This window comes from Nymphaea colorata, chromosome 2, assembly GCF_008831285.2.
Source record: "Nymphaea colorata isolate Beijing-Zhang1983 chromosome 2, ASM883128v2, whole genome shotgun sequence".
Lineage (NCBI taxonomy): Eukaryota > Viridiplantae > Streptophyta > Magnoliopsida > Nymphaeales > Nymphaeaceae > Nymphaea > Nymphaea colorata.
Genome location: NC_045139.1, coordinates 22,246,609 through 22,269,249, shown reverse-complemented (window position 1 = coordinate 22,269,249; position 22,641 = coordinate 22,246,609). Strand labels below are relative to the sequence as shown.

The following is a 22,641-nucleotide window of genomic DNA, read 5'->3' as shown; positions in this document are numbered from 1 at the left end:
CTTAGATAATATCACTCACCTATTATTAAAAAAAAAAAGCATTACCTCGTATATACAAGATATGGAAAAAGCATGTCATGGTAATGAAATACTTTTTTTTTCTCCTCTTACGGTTGAACATAAAATATATACATATTACTAAATGTTGTTGTGTTGAAGGAAAAATATTAAGGTTTCATTGGGTAATGAAAGGATATGCAAAATTACAGAGATGTTGGACATATAATTTGAAGGAACTTTACGAAAAATATATATAAGAAAGTAAGAAACTATGGAAAACATTGCACGCCAATGACCCATAAAGATCAATAGATGTCTTTGATTGGACAACTTTAAACTAGACGAATAGATGTGTGTATGCGATTAATTTGCATTTGGTTAACTTCATCAAGTTTCTATTTTCACTTTTTTTTATAGAGGACAAGTGCAAAAAATAAAATTTATAGTGCAATGTAGAAACAAATACAGGTACAAAGAGCTTTGCTGGATTTCAATAGGAAAATGTAATCTAATGAAATAAATGGACTTTATTCATTATCATTTATTTCACTATCTATTTTATCTAGATTTTCAATGGTGAACCATAGTCTTGACACATTGAGGTGTTTGTTATGACATTGGCTACAATAAGAGATGCAATTATAAGTTATAATATTTTGATATTATTAACAATGGTTGTTAGTGTTTTCGTACAATTGTTTGGAAACTACATGTCTTTTTAATATTGATGTAACTTTTCTCTTCATGTTCTTTTCAGGGGTTTAAGAAAGTGTTTACTTTGTAAACTTCATATACCTTGGATGATGATTTTTTATTGTTTGGAATTTTGTATAGCTGTTTGTTTTGAAACTTCAAAAGATAATTGTGAAATTTTTTGTTGTAGTAGTTTTTAAAGCTCACACCCACACACACATGTAGGTGGGGAGACTAAATCAAACAATGGACATAAACCTGATGTGACAGATTATTATATGTGTTTGTTAGTAATTACAAGTTTTTGTTTGAATTCAATTTATTCTTTCAATTTAGGCTATTTTTCAAACTTTGAAATACAGTAAAAGATTAGATGTTAATGATATATCGATTTCCTTGCTAAAATGGTTGAATTTTGATATTAAATTCAAGTAGTGGTGGAGCCACATGGTGGCTGGTGTGGGCAACTCCACACCAGCCTCACAAAATTAGTTTAATATATATTTTAATGTTTTGATATATTTGATTGTTATATATACAAGTACTTCAAAGAAATTAAAAGTATTGAATGAATGCTCCCACCAAAAAAAATTTCTAGTTCCACTAGTGAATTCAAGTGATATCATATTTATCTACCATGAATTTGTGAATTTTATTTGATTATAGGTTGTAGTTGGCAAGGAATTGATAAGTCCTAGTACAGACAAAGGAAAGAAAGTTCTGAAGAAGGGTTTGCTTTCTTGTACATACTTCACAAGGATTGAGATTTTCTACTTAATTTTCCTTTTTGTGGATATTTTGCCTAAATGTATTTTCAAAGACCTTTTTATATGGAAGCCACAAAAGCCCAAGACTTGGATGTTTGTCAAACCATAGTCACGAAGGAAGATTCAAGAGGTGTGGTTAGTTTTCAACATTTTTTTCTTTGCAAAACCTTTGTTCCTTGTGAAAATTGGTTGGTACTTTGGTTCTGGTTCAACACTCCTCTGGTTTGTCAGCATACATGCATGCTATTTTTCATACAAAGACTTGAGGATGTAGTTCATACAAAAGGGAAGGGGTGGAAAGAGAATTAGCTTGATGTATTGTTCCCTTTCTAAAGGTTAGGTGACTTCCTCCATTCCCTTGTTCTTTGATTTACAGGCTTGATATCTAATCTACTTTTTATAGTTATGACTCTTTAAATTATTTTCTTGCCAAGTCTAAATGAGATGATCCACTCTAAATGTTTCCTGCGATCTGTTCAAAATGCTACTCATTATTAATTTACTTTATTGTTTCTTAATGTGTTTTTCTATATCATTTTCATCTTTGTAGGCAAAAAGTAGAAATACAAATAGTTATGCATATACACAACAGAGTTTCTTGTTCTGTTTGTACTTTTGCAAAGTTGGTTGAAGAATGATGGATAATTTTTCTTTGTTTCCTTTCCTTAGAATTCAGGCCTTGGAAAGACATCAACAAATTGAGATACTCCTTCAAATCCAGTCTTTAAGTTGCATCTCAGTAGGCCTCTTGATTTGCATATATTCTATCACTTTTCCTTTTTACAAATTAATGGGGTGTCATGTTTCTTTCCTTGAATATTTCATTACATGAGAATACTCTCTCTCTCTCTCTCTTGTTGTAGCTCTAGGGCTTTTTATGTGTGTGGGTGTGATTGTCATAAATTAGCATTTTTTCTGTGGAAAAAATAGCTGCTGGTGTTTTTTGATTGATGTAAAGCTTTCAATAAATTTATCATTGACTACTTAGTGTGGAATGTGCATGGTGTTAGGTATCTCTTTTATTAATATATTTTCCCAAAGTTGAACAATTAACAGCTAAGACTCGACCCAGTTTAAAGTCTTATATTATCATAGAATTGATCCTCCACCATGGCCAATCAAGCACCCCACTTTGTTGATTTTCATAACTGTGGATGAATCCACTTTAGATGTCTGCTCTATATAATAAAAATAGTCATAAAGCCACTAAATTTAAGCATCTTAATTTGGTGTGGAAGATCAATTTATGATCACAAATGCATGGTCATTAGCCAACTAGTTTTAGATCCAAACTACTGATCAGCTTTGTCATACTTTTGCCTCCCTAAACCAAATTAATCATGAAGCTTCCTGCTTGGTAGGCTGCGAGTTCTGGGGATGCCAATATCGATCCTACAGCTTGGGAGGACAAGAAATGTAATGCGAAGTCACGGTTCATCCATATGTGTTTGAAAGAAGTGGATCATTAAGAAACAAGAAGAATAAGAAGAGAGAAAGGGACATTAGGAAGGCCCTTACCTTAAAACTTAAGGTTGATTATTGTGCATTGTCACATTTTTTCATGCATTTTCACAAATGCTACATTGTTAGAATCACAACACAATGTAATTGGAGTTCTTTTGAATGCAGTACAAATTCACGCTTCACAAGATGATGTGGATGCTGATGTCACTGTTTGCTAGTTTGGTGATGCAGCCAATTTATCACAAATAATGCCCATTTTTGCATTACTCAGTTGTTATGGTCACTGACATCTTTCAATTAGGCAGGATGTGCATCACAGACCAAAGTCAACAACACACAAACTTCTCACCACTTTTCCATTCAGTGGCAGGACCTATGGTGATGGACTTCGTGCATTGAATGTTTTTATTAACAACATTTTTGCCTTCTCCATGCAGTGGCGGAGCCAGCGTGGGGCAGGTGTGGGCGCCTGCCCACGCCAGCTCAAGAAAACTCCATATGAAATGGAGTCTCAACCCAGCTTCACCCCCTGTGTTGCCCACGCCAATATTTGCTTTATTTTTAAAATAACAAAAAAATTTTTCACAAACTATGTACTAGTGCCCCATAGCCAAAAATTTCTGGCTTCGCCACTGTCTCCATGCATCACCTACTTCATTAATTCATCTCTGAAGATTTACCATCTTTGGCACTCTTGCAATCAAGTGAGAATGGGTTGCCTCGAGACTTTGGCCAATTCTTCTTCTACATCTGCTCATCCATCCACACAGTTTTATTGTTTTGTATTTTGTCTAGAAGTGAATAGTATTCTCCAATTTGGCTTTGAACTTAGCATTAGGATTAGCAAGTTATTTTGTTGTTCAAATCTAATTTTAAGTTGGATTTTTGCTGTAACTGACTTCAGCCATCTAGGGGCTGAATTAGGCATTCTAGGTTATACATTTTGATACAGATTTAGATATCTTTTCGTTTATGTATTAGATGGCTGACTGTAATGCTCGATGTTATATGCTCTGGTTCAAGGTTAGCATAGCTTAAAACTGAGTAGGTGTTAGTAATTGGGCATGTAGCAACAGAGAAAAAGGGTAAGTGCTTGGTTCAAAGTTTAGATAGTTCAAATAAGTGTCCTTATGTGGATTCAGATGTCAAGCATTTTATGGCCATCTATACATCTCACTAAATCATGTTTGGGTGAATTTCAATAAACACTCCCACATATACACACACATATGTACTTACATGGACATATATGTATGCATACCAAAGGAGATCTCCTACCTGAGTTTGAAGAGACCCATACCAACATTTCAGACTAGATTTTAAGTCAAGCTGTATGTACGGGCGTCCCCTTAAATCTAAGAGTTTCATCTTGCTATCAGATTGATGTCAACTCATGGTCAATATGACAATGAATTTGCCTTGGTCAGTTGTCTAGTATTTCTTATTTTTGTGCAAAATATTGTTTTCCTGTCACAAGATTGACTGTTTTACACCAATAGATCCTTTCGTTTCTGGGACGACGTAATGCTAGCCGTGCAAGAGTTTATCCTTATCCAATCAACTACAAAAATATACATCTACCTGAAAAAAATTTCAGGTGATTATAAACTTACACCCACGCCCCCTATTAAAACTTCATATGTACCGACCTCACTGACAAAGCATTAACCGCTCATAGAGTTGGACTTCAAAATCACATGCTACCTTATAAGTGTAGACCACAAAATTGTACTTATTTATTACACAAAGAAACTTCATGTGGATTGAGACCCAGTTACTCAGCTGCAGTCACAACATCCTATTGCCAGTAGGCCTGCCCAAGGTTTTAAATATATCCATCTTACAGCTGAGGCCCTACACCACTAGGCCAATCCCCTAGAGGATGGGACACCTCAAATTTACGACACCATATCCAAAAAAATCATCAATTGCTATTATTTTTGATAATTTGTCTCTTCTTAGATGTTCAACTGCATTTATTTTAAATTTTCATAAGTTTAACTCTCCCAGTTACCATTGCCATTATTATTATTATTATTATCACAATCTCTTCAAACTGATTTTTGAATTGCCTAAAAGAAGCACCTGAAACAATTTTGAGACGACAGGCCAAAATCTTAATCCTGATGCATCTTGACATCATAATCTTAATCTAGTGTAAAGCTTGAAACATGAGCTGCTGAACATTTAACATCTCTCAACAGTCCCAAAAGTTGCAGGGATCAGACACAGGGCTGCAACTTGAAAACAAAACCAGATATTTTCCTAGCAAAGAATGATTTTGGAGAAAGTTTGTTCTTTCAAATGTTTCAGGTGAACAAAAGAAATATTTCATCCCACCGCCTAGTTATGTCTGATCGACCAGCAGATAATCATCATTAGATGCAGCCAGCAAAAAAATGAATTTAAGGAGATCAAAATCCATGGAAATGATCATGGCAAAGTTCTTGCCGGGGGTACTCTCAGTGTGTACAACATGCGGACACTTGGCCTTTGAGTTCTGACTCTTTATTTGCAAGATGTAGCAGGAGCTACCAGTCATGCACTCATGAAAAGAGCTTGGAAACGAGCATGAACAGAACTCAAATTTACTAGAGCAGGTCCAGCTGCTTCCGGTTCATCTTTAGCGGAGCAGAGTCATTTAGTCATGAACATAACCTGTCAATTTCTTTAACAAGCCAAACTTGGAAATTAGAATTCTCCAAGCTTGTCAATGCAATTTAACGCTTGAAATTTCAAGTTGATTTTTTGCTTCGTGACCTACATATGAATGGACAAATTTAGAAATATGTGACGCGAGCATGAACAGAACTCATATTATTTACAAAAGCAGGTCCACCTCTTGAGCGGAGCAGAGTCATTTAATCAAGAACATAACCTTTCAATTTCTATAACAAGCCAAACTTGGAACCCTCCAAGCTTGTCAATGCAATTTAACGCTTGAAATTTCAAATTGATGTTTTGCTTCGTGACCTATACATGAATGGACATATTCAGAAATATGTGACGCTACACAAATTGACATGGTAAAAAGACTTATATAATATACTAGTAAAACAGTCGTGAACAAACGTGTGCGGGCTTCAAATGCAAATCCAAATCAACCGTCACACTAAAAGCTTATTTAATTAATGGGTTTAATGAGAACAATCACCAGGCCCATATCGAGCCGGTACGAGCTGAATTGATTCAAGCTCCTGGCTACTTGGTTCAATCGCCAGCCCCATATCTGGACAATGGACATCACAGCGATCCCGTCGTACCAGCAATTTTGCTCATCAGCTGAACCAGAGGTGCATAGAATAAAAGGGCAAGAAGTGCCCAAAACGTCCGACATATCGCCCTCTCCACACACACACATGGAAGAATTAAAAGAACTGGACAAATTAGGCCCGCAGCTACAACGCAACATCGTGAAGCGAAATCACAATGAGAGTCAGAGATGTCACTTTTATGGTTGCAGTCACATTATTCACGAAGATTAACGAAGTGGATTAAATGCTATACAGGGTCCTGGTTTTTTTCACTTTCTGATGGATAGCCCCAAGAAAAATAAGTTTAGGAAGCCTAGACCTAAAGCACGGTTGAGCTTCCAAGTATTTCACCCAATATCGAAGACATGGAAAAGAAAACAACAAAGCTTCAAGAGAAAGAAAATTCAAGGGCAATGTTCTCTCCCAACACTGTCAAACCATGAACATCCAAAAGCTTACCTGCAATAGGGAGGGAGCAGAAGTTAGAGAACAAGCAGAAAGGCTCAATCATGCTCAAAACCAGGCATACCAAAAAGTCTCCCCTACACTAGACAAAACAACTTATGCAGCAACTACAAGCTAAATAATGAAACTACTGAAAGATATCTCATTCTTAGAACTTGACAAGTATCTGAAACGTCATAATGGTGACAGGAAGCTATACGAAATAAAGAAAGTGATTGTACCACTTTCTTAGGTAATTCAAAGCATAACCTTCTTCATCTTCTACACACAGCTTTTCTTCCTAGGCCAGTTAAAAGACAAGATGCAATCCAAGAAAAAAGCACATGTATGAAAGGAAAGATCCAGTTCCAAGGGCTAAATCCAAGTTGAACAATCCCTTCTAAATTGCAAAAGCCCAAAAACAAATCTAGCCTTATATGGAATGCCATCAAACATGAAGATAACAAAATGAACTGGAAGAAGAAACCTGAAGGCAAGTGTAAGAGCCTCCTAGAAATAATGAAATCTATTGCACATTGACCTAAAAGCCGAACACGCAGAACAGAAAGATGAACTAAGTCAGAGCACTTGCTGAATGAGCAGCTGTAGCTGCAAAGCTCCGGTACAGTCAAGCCACACTGGGCCAAAATTGTCCACATTTAGATGCACATCTGACTCACGTCCCCAGCAAGTTGGGTGCAGTCAAGCCACATCAAAGACAAAATTGTCCTCTTTAATTTTTTTAAACAAAAAAAAATATGAAAGGGGTCTTAAGGCATTAGGGTGTGATTGAAAACCCTATTTCAATCAAATCCCTCCTGTCCCCTGAAGACTGCACACCAACATGTTCCTGCTCCAATGGCCATCAACGAGAATGGGCGAGATCGGTTCTGAAAACTGCACCCCAACATGTTCCTGCTCCAATGGCCATCAACGAGAATGGGCGAGATCGGTTCTGATGTCCCCGTGCTCCTCTCTCTCCCCTTTCTGGCATCAGCTAATCTATTTTCAGCATGCAATTTTTCAACAGCAATGGGCGAGATCTGTTTTGATGTCCCCGTGCTCCCTTTATGTTGTTTTTCAGGTTCCAACTTTTTTTATCTTTCAAGTTCTGAAAATAGGATAGTTAGCCTCATTTTCCCAGCTTCAACTGTTTCTTGCATTTGGCTTATAGTTTAGTTTTTCATTTTTAACATATTCCAGATTCGTCATCGCTGCAGATGTTTTCCGCTGATTGTAGATTAATCATTGTTGCATAAATTTTTACTGTTTACATCTGTGTTTTCTAATAATTGTTTTTTTTGGTATCTTCTGTTTAGCAATCCTAGGTTTGTCATTGCTACATATGTTTTACGATTTTTATGACTGCTTTCTGTTTCATCGTAGTTAGTTTTCTGTTTCACTGTTTGCTGCATATGCTTTGCTTTAATGTTTATAATACTGCAAAGAGTACATCATTGTGGACTATTGCTGTTTATACATATGTGTTCTCAGTTTTGTTAATTGGTTATCTATGTGGACGTACAATACTGGATCGTTATGCCATATTCATGTTAATGAGATTTGTTAAACAATTTATGTAACATATGCTGTATTGCTAGTTGTACAGTTATAAACATGTAATACAGGAATAAAACATGTAAGATATATATATATATATATATATATATATAGTCTGCAGATGTTGTACATATAAAATTTAACAATTGTTCATATGTTGTTCCATTGTATAATTGTACTGTTGTCAAATTTGGATTTTAAATTTTGAAGATAAAAGTTGCATGTTGGCTGATAAGGGGACAAAGAAAGCAAGTTGCTTAAGACTATATTGGACCACAGCAAGATCTTCTGTTTGGAGTATATTAGTTCTACCAAGCCTGCTTAACAACTTGGTGTTGTATATGCAAGCAAAGAACAACCACTGTAAAGAGGAATACAAGCGTCCGCAAAAGATAGAGGTGGAGGTGGTGGTGGTGGTGGAAATGTAGGCCTTGCGCATGTGCATTTTGTAAGAATTCATTTATTGGATTTTACATAAGAGTGAAGGCACATATCTTTGAAGTTGCCACATTTTGGAATTCGAGCATGTGATATGATTGATGCAGAAAAGTTTGAAAATTTCAAGAAGTTGCAAACACATACTAATTTGGTTCAAAAGAAGATAGACCAATCAAGTGCCACAAACATTTTCATGTCCCTTAAGAGTGTTGGTAGGAATATTAAGAAATGAAAGACAGGTCTGACGGGTCAAAATACCACAGAGACACGTTCAATTTCTTGTGAAAGAGCAGAACCAGATATTAGGTAGATTTTCTTTTCTGGCTACATTCCTTTCAATGTAGCTAGAAATTCCTATTGAAGGCCTTTTAGCAAATGTGCTGAAGGATATGTGCCGCTAAATTCAGAAAGAATTATGAATATCAATTCTTAAAGATGAGAAGGATGATGTTGAGAAAAGTTTAGCTATCATTTCCCATAGGTGGATAGACACTCAAAGGCATCCACTAATTAATTTTATTACCATTGCTTGTGACGAGCCAATATTTTGAAGATTATTGATGCATTTGTAGAATATAAAGATATTAAATATTTGAAGTGGTTATTTGTAGAAGTCATCAAAACAGTTGGTCCTGATAAGGTGGCACAGATTATCATAGGTACTGCTCCTCTTTGCAGAATCCCAGATTAAGTTTGAGAGATGATTTCTCCTTTCTTCTAGACTCCACGTGTTGCATGTGCTTTAAATTGAAACTTAGACATATGCAATCCATCAAGCAAAGAGGAAGATTCTCGAAGGCATAAACTATTTTCATGGATTGAAGATCTAGAAAGAGATGTGAAGAATATGAGAAATTTCATTATAAATCACCAACATGCATTGTCTCCTTTAGTAGTTATTCTGATTTGATATTGCTAAAAGTTATAATAAGACAAGGTTTGTTTTCATCATTCCAACAATCATTCATATTCAAAATTTAAAAATATGATTCTCGAGAGATATAGAAGTGTTGCATTCTTCATGATTAAAAGAATTCAACACGAACAAATAAAAAAAGCATGGTTCATGTAGTCACTGTTAAAGATTGGAGTTTATATCATGTTGAAGATAAAAACAAAACTCAAGCAATTTAACACATCATTGTGGGTCGGAATTAGGGTGCAGGAATAGGGTGTGGGTCGGGTCTTAGGAGCAGGCGACTCATTTTCCCTCTTATATAAAGGGACTGATACTGTATTACGATGTTATGAATTTAATGAAATGGATCCTCTCTCGTCCTGAGGGAGTTTTTGGCCCTAATTCAGTGGTGAATTAGATTAATTGCATTTGTGTGTGAGTTTTATCGCAGCTTTGTTAGCCAACGGCCAACATTTGGTATCAGAGGCAGATGACCACCAAGGAAGCGCTGGTCGCGGTGGAAGCTTTGTGCAGGCAGGCGTAGGGCGCTCGTCGCTCGATCGCTGGGAGATTGGAAGGTGTTGAAAAGAGCAGCAAACAACAACTTAGCAACATAGAGAGGGAGATGCAATCGCAACAGCAAGAGATGATGACGCTCTTGCGGGAAGTCATTAGCAGGACGGCAGGCAAGATAGGAGGATCACGCCGTGGACAACCAGAATCATCCACGCCTCAGCATGAACCGCTGGAAATAGAAACGCAGCCTCTCAACGGTGCGTTTGTAGTCTCACCGATAGGAAATGGAGAGACGATAGAGTATACAAAGGTTCCTAAGATCAGTGTTGTATGTATCGTATGATACAGGGCTGTATCGTACGATACGTATCGTCGCGTTTCAAAAATGCGATACGATACACCACCTGTTGTACCAAAGATACCAGGGTGCGCCTGAAATCAAGTCGCACCTGTGTCGACGCGGTGCAGGTGCCGGTGCGGACGTGGGTGCGACCTTGATTCGCACCCAAAACCTTCAACGCTGAGTCGAGCGGTCAGCCACACCTGACCAAAAATGTCTTTTATTGACGCGCACCTGACTCGCGAACGAGTCGGCTATTTTTTAAGATTTGTTTTTTTTTTTTAATTTTCATTGAGAACGTTAGGACTTAGGGGCTTAGGGCACGATTCTCGCCTTTGCCGCAGCCCGCTGCTCTCCTCTCTGAGCTCTCTCTCTCACTATCTCTTCTGCGACTGCAACTTTGCGAGACTGCGATCCTTTCCTCCCTTCCACCGGCGTCGGCTGCAATCGTCCCTTCCACCAGCGGCAACTTCCTCTACAGTCAAAGGGCTCATTCGTTCGTCCCCGGCTCACGTCTCTCGGTCTCTTCGTTCGTCCCCGGCTTACGTCTCTCGGTCTCATTCGTTCGTTCCCTTCGGTGGAGCCGATGAACGGTAGCATCCTGTGATATCACATGAGTGAGGCCTCCATCCCTTCTCTGTCTCTCCCTAACCATTGCTTCTGCGCTTGCCCACATCACTGACATCATTGATCTTACCGATATTCCCGATTTCCTCCTCATCGAGCTTTTTCTTGTAACTTGTAAGTGTTTGTGTTGATCTCTGGCTTTCCTCTTTCAGAGATGATTTTTTGGGACTTGGTTGGTGTTATTTTCTCCCATTGAGTGTGGGACAGTTGGTTTCATTTACTGTTTGAGTGGAAGTATAGAAGAATGAATTTGGAGCTCTATTGTCTTTCTCTTTTGCGAAATCTTGATGATCTGATTGAATTTCCAAATGCTCTAGTGAATTCAGGAATTGTGTTTTCCCTTTGTCCTAATTAACAGTTTCGAACTTTCGGTGGTTTTCTTCTTCTTTTTTTTCCAATTTTAGATGTTTTATGTGATTTGCTGCTTTAGTTTAGTCTAGCATGTGTAAATTATAATATGTGGCTTACCGTGTGATACTGTGATGGCATCATTTCCCCCTTCGTAACTATTAAAAGCTAGATCTTCATTAATGTGTAAAATGTAAATTAGTGCACGCTATCAATATCATCTCTGGTTTTTCCTTTGTTTGCCTCCGCTGGGTGTGTGTCTTTTCTCTTTTCCTTTATTCTTAAAGTTTCTGGCTTTCATACAGTTGGCTCATATACTTTTGTTTCCTATTGTTAACTGTTAAGTGTATTCATGACCATAAACTATATAAACTTTTTTTTAGTCATCCGTTCATTAATTTGATTGTTATTCTCATTTTAGGATCCTGAAACAAAAAAGCCTCGTGTGAAACTGTATTGAGTGTATGTTGACAAAGAGACAGGCAGGCTAAAGGGTGATGGGTTACTAACTTCTTTAAAGGTATTATTGAATGGCACCATATTTCTTGTTGCACATATTTTAGGGGCAGTATGTTCATTATTTAAATATGTTTCTATTTTGACTTTTTGCTTTTGGATGGTGCAGCATTTCGCCCTGGTGCACCACATTGTATTTCTATTACCCGTGCTAAGTTTGAACAGAACTCAGAAAGGTTATCAGCCATTACTGTTATGACTTTCTTTGTCCTTTATGACTTGTTATTTACTTTAGCAATTAAGATGGTAGTCTGTCTTCCTTTACATCATGTCTGCAGGAGAGAAGTTCATTGCTACACAATTAGATAAGAAAAAGAAAAAGAAACAGAAAAAGCTTGAACAAAAGATTCTTGGCTAGTTGGCTGGGGTGAGCTTTTTCATTTATTTATTTTGTTGTATACCTTTCTCCTGCATGTTTGATTGTGTCTAGGTATTTAAGTAACAGTAGGAGTTATTTCATGTGGTATTGGGAAACCTAAGATACCATTTGATTTAAGAATTTGCTATAGAAAATTGAAGTTATTAGACATAACCTTTTCCATTTTGTTTCTTTTGCCAAATTACTTTTATTCAATCTGAATGTCACTTGAATTTTTGCAATTATTGTTCCATATCCATAGATAGTTTTAAAATTAAAGCTCATTGTTTGATGTTCTACCTGTGCAACAGTGCAAGAGCTAGCCAACACTAGACAAACTATAAAAGTCAAAGGATGGCAAACAAAACGAAAGGAAAAGAAGTTGTTTCAGATTCTCCTGCAATAGGTTCTTTATCTAGTCTGAATGTGGATGAAGGTGATGTTTCAAAGTCTTCTACAAAACCTGGTGAAGCATATGCATCTGAAGAACAACCATTGTGGAAAGAAATGAAAGCGGTCACTAAAGATGTAGGCAGTGGCGGTGGAAATGTGCATTTTGTATGCAAATATTGTGAATGTACATTTATAGGATCTTACAAGAATTAAAGCACATTTGTTGAAGTTGTCAGGTCATGGAATTCGAGGATGTAAAAAAGTTTCTACAAAAAAAGCTCGAGAGTTCAAGAGGTTGCAAGATCGTGCTGATGCAATCCACAACAAGAAGAAAACAAGTATTATTGTGACAAATCCTACGAGTTCTGATAGAAAAAGAAAGACTATAGAAACATGTTTTGATTCTTGCGGAAGAGCAGAAGTAGATAAGGTGATTGCTAAGTTTTTCTATTCTAGTTGCATTCCTTTCAATGTAGCTAGAAATCCATATTGGAAGAAGGCTTGCACTATGCTAGCAACTAACAAATTATCATGATATATACCTCCCAGTTCAGAAAGGTTGTGCACATCACTTCTTCATAATGAAAAAAATGAGGTTGAGCAAAGTCTAGAAAGAAAAAAGTTTAAATGGATCACCACTGGGGTATCAATTGTTTTTGATGGGTGGACAGATATTCAAAGACGTCCACTAATTAATTTCATTGTCATTACACGTGATGAACCAATGTTTTTTAAGGCAATTGATGCATCTGGAGAATATAAAGATGCCAGGTATTTGAAGTAATTATTTATAGAAGCCATTAAAGATGTTGGTCTTGATAAAGTGGTGCAAATCATTACAGACAATGCTGCTGTATGCAAAAGTGCTGGACTTAGTTTGAGGTATGATTTTCCACAAATTTATTGGACTCCATGTGTTGCACATACTTTGAATTTAGCATTGAAGGACATATGCAATCCTCCAAATTAAGATACAGATCCTAAGGGACATGAGCTATTCTCATGGATTCAAGAGATTGAAAAAGATGCAAGAAATATTAGAAATTTCATCGTTAATCACCAACATGCATTGTCTCTTTTTAGTAGTTATTTTGATTTGAGATTGTTAAAGGTTGCAGAGACACGCTTTGCTTCAATAATTGTCATGCTGAAAAGAATTCACTTATTCAAATGGTGTTTAGTAGAGAGTGGAGTTTTTATCAGGTTGAAGATGAGGCTAAAGCTCAAAGTATTAAAAACCTTATTGTTGAAGATAAATGGTAGGATAAAATTGCATATTTTTTGGATTTTACAGAGACAATTTGGTGCATGTTGGGAGCTGTTGATAAAGATGAGTCTATTCTTCATAAAGTTTACGCAATGTAGGAGGATATGATTGAACAAATTCAGTGTATAGTTTTTAAGAAAGAAAAAAAAGTCATTGTACTTGATAATTCAGAGTTCTTTGACCACATAAGTACAATATTAGTTGAAAGATGGGATAAAAGCAATACTCTCTTGCATTGCATGGCTCATTCTTTAAATCTCAAATATTATACTAAAAAATGGATTGAAGGAGCTCCCGGACGTGTTACTCCAAATCTAGATAATGAGTTAAACACTCAAAGAATGTGATGTATGGATAGACTTTTTTCAGATTCTTATATCAGAAGACAAGCTATTTATGAATATAACAAGTTTTCTTTAGGAGATTTTAGTTCAGAAAGTGCAGCAACAGCAAGAAAAGATGATGACATGAGTCCTTTTGAATGGTGGGCGTCCTATGGATCAGAAATGCCCGTGCTTCATAAACTTGCTTTGAGGTTACTATCATAACCTGTTACATTATCGTGTTGTGAAAGAAATTGGAGCATATATGGTCATATACACAACATTAAAAGGAACAAGCTCACTAACCAACGTGCAGAGGACTTGGTTTATGTGCATTCTAATTTGCATCTTCTTTCAAGGAAAGAAAAAGAATACAGGTATTTCTTTATTATGTTGTTTTGCTTTGCTCAATTTCCTATGTTGTATTAGATTTCTTATATTTATATGGTCAATATTTTGTATTGTTTAACTTTTGTCTTTAATAAAATGCAGTTGTGGATCATCTCAATATTGGGATGTAAATCCAGATGAATTTGATTTCGATGGAGAACGCAATACTGCAAACATGGATTTTTCTGATCCTGTTATTCCTTCTGAGGCATATGATGATAATGACATCGTTGAAAGCGTTGAAGAAAATCAAGATATTGGTGGAAGTGGAAGTGGAATGCAACTCTGATTGATGTCATGATGTAATTTATATTGATGTATAAACTTTGAAGTATGACTGTATGAAGTTACCTATTGGAATCGGCATTCTCATTCGCTCTTGTTCTCCTTCCTTTAACACACTAGATGTTAGATTATGCTTTTAACATTTGCATACATAATATCACATAAATGGGATGTTCTTAGAATTATTAACTGCACTTGGGTCATATGTATCTCATGATAGAAATCTAGCACCAATATCTGTAACCAGAAAACAGTACTCACGCAGGAAGATAGAGATAGAGAGAGAGAGAGAGAGGGAGAATGAAAACAAGAAGAAACTGAGGAGAAGAAGCCGTAGCCAAAATGGTTTGCACGGCCTCTATTTATAATCTCATTTTCAGAATTCTAAGAGTCTCCAATTGTAGAATCCTAGGAGATTTCACAAGCTCCAAGAGCATTGATTACATCATAGAAACCTAAGAGACTTCACGTATTACAAGGATATTAACTACAACATAGAATCCTAGGAGACTTCACATATAACAAGGATATTAACTACAACATAGAATCCTAGGAGACTCTTCACATGTTACAAGGACATTAAATATCTTAACACATTCTACAAGGGGGTGGAATCCTAAGAGACTCCTCTTCAACGTGCTGGTGAAGGATTTATATTTTAACATCTCAGTCTTAGAATTACTCACATGTGAAAGGGGATGCTTGACAAGCTAGCATTGGTATTCTGTAACGGATCGTCAGTTTAATTTCTGGAGGTTTTTTCTTGCTTATTGGCTCATACCTTACTTAGTTACTTTGCTATCTTGTGCAAAATCAGCAGCTTTTCTTACTTCTCCTCCAACACTGTATTTGTTTTTTCTGTCATCTTCCTTGTCCTAGATATTGTTCTTTTTAGTTGATCATGATAGTCATATGTATTAACTACTAAAGTGAGGCTTTGCTGACACTGATTGATAATTGATGGTTCATGAAACCTGTCTATTTCCTAAATGACGACACTTATCAAATGGTTCTCCTGCTAATTATTTGATTGGCATAATTGTGAAGTCTTGTGGTGTATCAATGTTTTTAATAGCTTTGTGACATTGTCTTTCATTCCCTCTTTAATTACAGGTTTGGGCAGCTTCAAGCTGTTGACCTTGAAAGTGTTGAACCTGCACTTCAGAGCTGGTGATTATCAAAACTTCTAGCCGCATAAATATTTTGCATGTGTTTTGATGCCTTTATTTGGATAATATTCTTAGTTGTCATCATCAGCGACACATATTGCACTTCTTATTTGCTTAATATGCTAGTGTGCAATTAATTGTGCATAATAGTTCTCGTACTTGTATTATGTGGTTTAGTATGGAAATATGTTAAGCAGATATGGATATCTATCAATGAATGTAATTATGTGAACTCAAATTAGAGTATATTTCTTGTTAAATGTTGAACTAATGATTAATAATGATATCATGATTAGTAAATTGAAATTTTGATCTTTTTATTTAATAATTTTGTGGTTTATAGACAATTTTTTGTCATATTATATATATATATATATATATATATATATATATATATATATATAATAATAATAAAATACTCTCGCCGCAACCCCGCACCTAAATTTTTGGAGATGTGTCGTGTCGGCACCCGCACTCAGGTGACATAGATCGTACAGTTACAATACGAGCACCATATCATACGATACCGAACGATACAGTTACGATACAACTACGATACGTTATGATAAAATTACTATATGTTGTGATACAGTTACGATACGCTAATTTTTACTGATTTTTCAGAACTTTTTCTATTTTTTCTGATTAGTTTTTGTGTTTAAAAAAAATACGATACAATTACGATGTTTTACAATACAGCGTATCTTAAAGCCAGACCGATACGGCTTACGATACACTTTTCACAACATTGCATAAGATGGAATTCCCCAAGTTTAATGGAGAGGATCCCATCAGTTGGATATTTAGAGCGAAATAGTATTTCGATTGCTAGAAAATTGTGATCAAAACAATGGGTGTCGCACGTTGTTGTTCACTTGGAGGGACCGATACACTGGTATAGGTGGATCATCACACAACAAGGGAAGCCGCTGTGAAGGGCTTCCGTGGAGGTGCTCAAGGTGAGATTTGGACCCTCGGCTTACTTAGATTATAACGTTGAATTGTCTAAAATCAAACAGAAATGAAAAGTGATGGAGTATCAAACAAAATTTGAGGAGGAAAGCAATATGGTGCCTGGGTGGCCTGTCGAGGCCTTGATTGACACCTTCGTAGGGTGGATTGAAGGAGGAGTATCACATTAAGGTGAAAGCAGCCAGACTCCAAGGCCTCTTAGAAGCCTTCGAGTTGGCAAGAATCGGAAAGGAAAAATCGAGCAGACTCCTCAACGGGTGGATTGAAGGGGAGGATTATCAGCATATTGGTCGACACATAATTTCACTGGGAGAAGACTGCCAAGGTATGCGGCTGCAAAATAATTGAGCAATCAGAATTTAAAATGGTGGTTGGCAACGGTAGATCACGGTGGTATAAAGAATGCTGCTCAAAAGAAGAAATCAAGATCCAAGGACACCGATTTGTGGTGGAATTATTTCCCCTAACTATGGGAGGAGCTGATTTGGTTTTAGGAATTCAGTGGTTGAAGGAATTGGGAAAAGTTTGGTGGGATTTTACCACCATGGCAATGACCTGTAAGGCAGCAGATGGAGAAAATTGCAGAGGCGGCAGCTTTCTTCAATGGACAAGAGGACACACACACGAATAAGATCAGACTTGGAGAGGAAAGGCTGCATCTTCTCTTAATGTCTGCTGAATCTAGCAGTCCACAACAACAGACTACATCCAAGTTAGAAGCCACAGCCTTCTTACGTGTTGTTACGGCTGAATATGCTGGTGTGTTTGAGACTCCAAAAGGGTTAACCCTCAAGGTGTGAATTTGACCATCATATCGAATTAGAAATTGGGTTTAGACCAGTCAATTTGAAACCTTATAGATACAGCCACATTCAGAAAGGGGAGATAGGTGTTGGAAGGAGTGGTCCAGCCGACTCCAGCCCAGTCGAAGCCCTTACTCTTCTCCAGCATTGTTGGTCCAAAAAAGGATGGAACATGGAGGTCTTGTGTGGATTACAGGGCGCTTAATGCAGCATCATCAAGAACTGGTATCGTATATCAGTTATTGAGGAATTGTTGGATGAGTTGCAAGGGGTGGAAGTCTATTCCAAGGGGCGGTATCCTAGATCAGTTATCCAACCCGTACCCGCTTCTGCGTACCCACATACCGGAAGGGGTACGTAGGGCAATCCCACATACCCGTGTCACATAGGTTTCGATGGACCACAGCAGTTTAAAGCACTGCATGCAGCAAAAATCAGTTGGTGCTACCCAAATAAAATGGGTCATGAACCTTGTTGAATATGAATTTGATATATACAAGAAGGCCATTGAAAACAAAGTGGCAGATAGCTTGTCGCGAAAACATGAAGAAGAAAACCGAGCTGAAGTATATAACTTCTGTCAACCTTTGATATGCATGCCTGTTGCATACATATGGGAGAAATTAAGAGAAGAACACCACAAATCAACTAAAGTGCAAAAGAAGAGGGAACAGCTCGAGCAAGATTCAGTCCACGTATATCGGTACAAATGGAAGGAACCTTACCTATACTATCAAAACAGAATATATGTACTGCAAAACCCAATCTAATCAAGGAAGTAATTTCATTCTATGATAGCATAGAAAGGGGACATCAAGGGGAAGAAAGCAACTTACAAGAGGGTCGGCAGTCATTCTTTTGGCCAGGCATGAAGAGAGACGTCAGATAATACATCAAGGCATGTGACACTTGTAGACGGCTCAAATACGAAACTCTATGCCCTGTTAGCCTTTTATAACCTCTGCCCATTCCCAACAAAATATGGGATGATTTGTCAATGGATTTTACAGAGGGATTGCCTCAATCAAAAGGGAAATCAGTTATCTTAGTGCTGGTGGACAGGTTATCGAAGTATGTGCACTTTATAGCACTGTCACACCCTTTCACAGCCAAGGATGTGACATAGGAAAGCAGCATGGTATGCCACGGTCAGTGGTAAGTGCTTGTGACCCGTTGTTTTGAGTAATTTCTAGAAAAATTACTTCGAATTGCAGATAACCAAGCTGCAAATGAGTACTGCATATCATCCACATTCGGATGGTCAAACGCAAGTTCCAAATTGAGTATTAGAGACATATTTGAGGCGCTACGCAAAGTACCAGCCTCACAACTAAACGGAGTATCTCTCTTGGACCGAGTATTCCTATAACACAGCCGTACATTTTGTCCTAGGAAAATCTCCTTTTGAATTGGTGTATGGGCGACCACCACCTGACCTACGTCACTTCCATCCTCAAGGGGCACAGTTGGACGAAGTAGATACTTAGCTTATATAGCAAGGGACCAAGTATTGGAGATTATTAAACACAGGCTGGCAGCTGCTCAAAATAGAATGACAGGCAGTACAATAGAAAGCATCATCCCCAAGAATATGAGGTAAGCCAGTGGATCTACTTGAAGAATTTTCCTGCATAAAAGGAACAGCGCCGATCAGCAAGAACCCATAAATTGTCTGCAAGTATTCGGGTCCCTTTAAGGTGATAGAAAGAATTGGGAAATTGGCCTATAGGTTACAGCTTCCAAAGAGTTCACCAATTCATCCTGTGTTCCATGACTCCCGCTTCTTGAAGGCCTACTATTCTAGATCTGAGCCAGATAATGCAGTCAGCCCACTGCCTTGTATTCCTTCAGGAGACCTATTTCCATTTCGAGTGCTTTAGCAGAAACTTTTCAGGAGGTCAGGTCAACCTTGCACAGCCTGGCTAGTGGAGTGGCAAAGACCAGAAGCTCCCAGTCCATCATGGGAAGACGCCATAGCCACACAGCAACAATTTCCTGAGTTCACACCTTGAGGACAAGGTGTTGATTAAGAGAGGGGCAATGTTAGCCTCTAACCCTGAACAGTTTTATTAGAAATATTATAGGGCACAGGAATAAGGCGTGGGTCAGGTCTTAGGAGCAGACGACTCATTTTCCCTATTACATAAAGGGACTGATACTGTATTAGGAAGTTATGCTTTTAATGAAATGGATCCTCTCTCGTGCTGAGGGAGTTTTTGGCCCTAATTCAGTGGTGAATGAGGTTAATAAGACATGGTTTATTTCAATCATTCGAGCAAGAATTCATATTAAAAAATATGATTCTCAAGAGATGTAGAAGTGTTGCATACTTCATGATTAAAAGAATTCAACACATGTCAAGAAAATCATGGTTCACACAGTCACTGATAAGGTTGGACTGTTGGAGTTTCTATCATGTTGAAGATAAAATTAAAACTCAAGCAATTAAAACATCATTGTGGATGATGTGTGTTAAGACAAATAGTTTTTGGATTTTACAAAACCAATTTGAGACATGTTAAAAGAAGTTGATAAAGATAAACCTATACTTCATGAAGTTTACGAAATGCTAGATCATATGATTGAGCAAATTCAATATATAGTTTTTGAGCATCAGAAGAAAAATACTACACTTGACAATTCAGAGTTTCTTTATTGCATATATTCAACATTAATAAAAAGATAGGATAAGAGACACTCCTTGGCACAACATGGCTCATTGTTGGAATCTAAAATATTATATTAAAAATGCTGGAAGGTGATCATCGATGTGTCCTTTCAAATCAAGATAATGAGATATTTAAAAACAAAATATAAGGCATGGAGAGACTTTATACATATCCTTAGATCATAAGACATACTTCCAAATATTCAAAGTTTTGTAACGAAAAATTTGAATCTATAGACTTGAGCTAGCAAAAGAGATGAAGAAGTCAGTCCTTTTTATTGGAGGTCGTCTTATGGATCAGAAACACCCAAACTCCAAAAACTTGCAAAGAGATTATTATCCCAGCCTATTACATAATCATTTGGAAAAGAAATTGGACCATGTATTCTCATATACACAATAACAAAGAATAAACTCACTACCAAAAAGTAAAGTTTTTTTTTTCACTCCAGTTTGTGTCTTCTTTCATGAAAGCAAAAAAAATGTAGGTGTCGTATATTTTTAATATTATTATATGTTACTTTGTTAATTCAATTATTTTATTATGTCATATTAGATTAATTATGCTTTTATGGTTAATTTTCATGTTATATTTACATGCATATGTGGATCATCTAAACTTTGAGATGCAGACTCAAGAATTTGATTTCGAATGGGAGCATAACTTATGTACCGCTAACATAGGTTTATTGGATCTTGTTGTTACTTCTTCTGATGATTTTGATGATGACATTAAAAGCACGGAAGGTACTGATGGAACAAGAAAAGAATAATCAATAAGCTTATGATGAAGTATGAACTTAAACCTTAAGACTATATTTTATTCCTTACTAATTTTTTATTTATTAATTGAAGATTTCTTGTTCATAGACAATTTTATACATAGAAGCATTTCACAAATACATGAGCTGATACGCACTTGTTTAACCAAAGGAGCAGAAGCAACAACTTGCAAAAAATATTACTTGAAGATGGATAAACGAAACATACTTCACAAAATAACAAGATCACATGAAAAAATATGAAAACACAAGAGTGCTAAACCATTGTCAAGAATAGACAAATACTTTGAATTACGCAGTAGTTTGTTCACATATCGACATTGTCACAATACATATACCAGACGCTTTCAATGAAGTAGATGAGTAACTTGACCATGGAATCAAGTAGAAACATCAACGTCTCACATACTTCTACCTCTCACTACATATGATAACACTCATATACTGCGGATGGAAAGGAAAGTAAAAGAAAGGGAAGGATTAATGATGAGCAGGGAACAGAAAGGAAGGAGAGTGAGGATTATAAAGTTTGTTGGATAGAATTCGAAAACATTATTTTCCCTAACATTGTTGCAAGGAGTACGTGAAATTGCATCATAATCCAAAAGGACAATAGACAAAACCATCAAGTTCGATGCTCCTAACTACAAACAGCTAGAACAGCAATCTCCGCACGTACAGAAGAAAGGAAAACTAATGGCACGAGACAGGGAGATAATTACAGGGCAAGTGAAACCATAAGTAGCAGGAAAGTAAAGGGGAAAAGAAAATCTAGAACAGAAGACACAGATTGGAGTCTGGAGAAGTGATCAATTTCCACATATCCACACAACAACACAAATGTAGGCCTCAAACGGGAAATCAAGAAAGAGAGAGGGGTCCCGTACCTCCTGTGCCTCTGCACGAAAGGAGAATTCTTAGCGTCCTCCTCTGTACATACAAATTGTCGAACGTTAGGGAACCGGAGAAAAGGGGGGAAACCACTAAAAGTAGGATCTTCCAACCAAGAAGCCCAACCGAAAGAAGAAAAGGCGGAAATGAGAGAGAAAAGGGATGATTAACCGGTAAGACTGGCGGTGAGCTTGGTGACGAGGGCTCCGGTGATGGCGAAGCCCACCAAGAAGGGCCAGTTCCTGTTCCATTCTCTCTTCAGGAAGACTTTCCACGGATCGAATCGCGCCATCCCGTTCACTCGCTTTCTTTTCCTCTCTCGCTGCTCCTTCACGCCCGAAACCTAAACAAGAGCCCAGGACGAGAGGAGGAGGCGACGCCCTCTTTTATATGTGTCTCCAGTCTGACGGAGGGAGGGAGGTGGGGCCGGTGGCGCCAAGAGAATGCCGAAAGTGAACGGCCAAGACCAACCCAG

The 22,641-nt window shown here is 37.2% G+C and overlaps 1 protein-coding gene across 1 annotated transcript; it reads right to left on the bottom strand.

Annotated features, from left to right (window-relative positions):
- Positions 1 to 6,354: 6,354 nt before the first annotated feature.
- On the bottom strand, positions 6,355 to 22,540 carry LOC116248031 (ATP synthase small subunit 6-A, mitochondrial-like). The gene is made up of 3 exons (XM_031620596.2): positions 22,338 to 22,540; positions 22,163 to 22,205; positions 6,355 to 6,637 (listed from the first exon to the last, which is right to left on the bottom strand). The coding sequence occupies exons 1-3, from the start codon at positions 22,456 to 22,458 to the stop codon at positions 6,634 to 6,636; spliced, it is 168 nt and encodes a 55-aa protein (XP_031476456.1). The 5' UTR covers positions 22,459 to 22,540; the 3' UTR covers positions 6,355 to 6,633.
- Positions 22,541 to 22,641: the final 101 nt, after the last annotated feature.

Coding starts and splice junctions, on each gene's coding strand:
- LOC116248031 (XM_031620596.2), bottom strand. CDS start 22,458: ATGGCGCGATTCGATCCGTGGAAAGTCTTCCTGAAGAGAGAATGGAAC. Junction 22,206..22,337: donor GCTCACCGCCAGTCTTACCG/GTTAATCATCCC, acceptor TTGTATGTACAG/AGGAGGACGCTAAGAATTCT.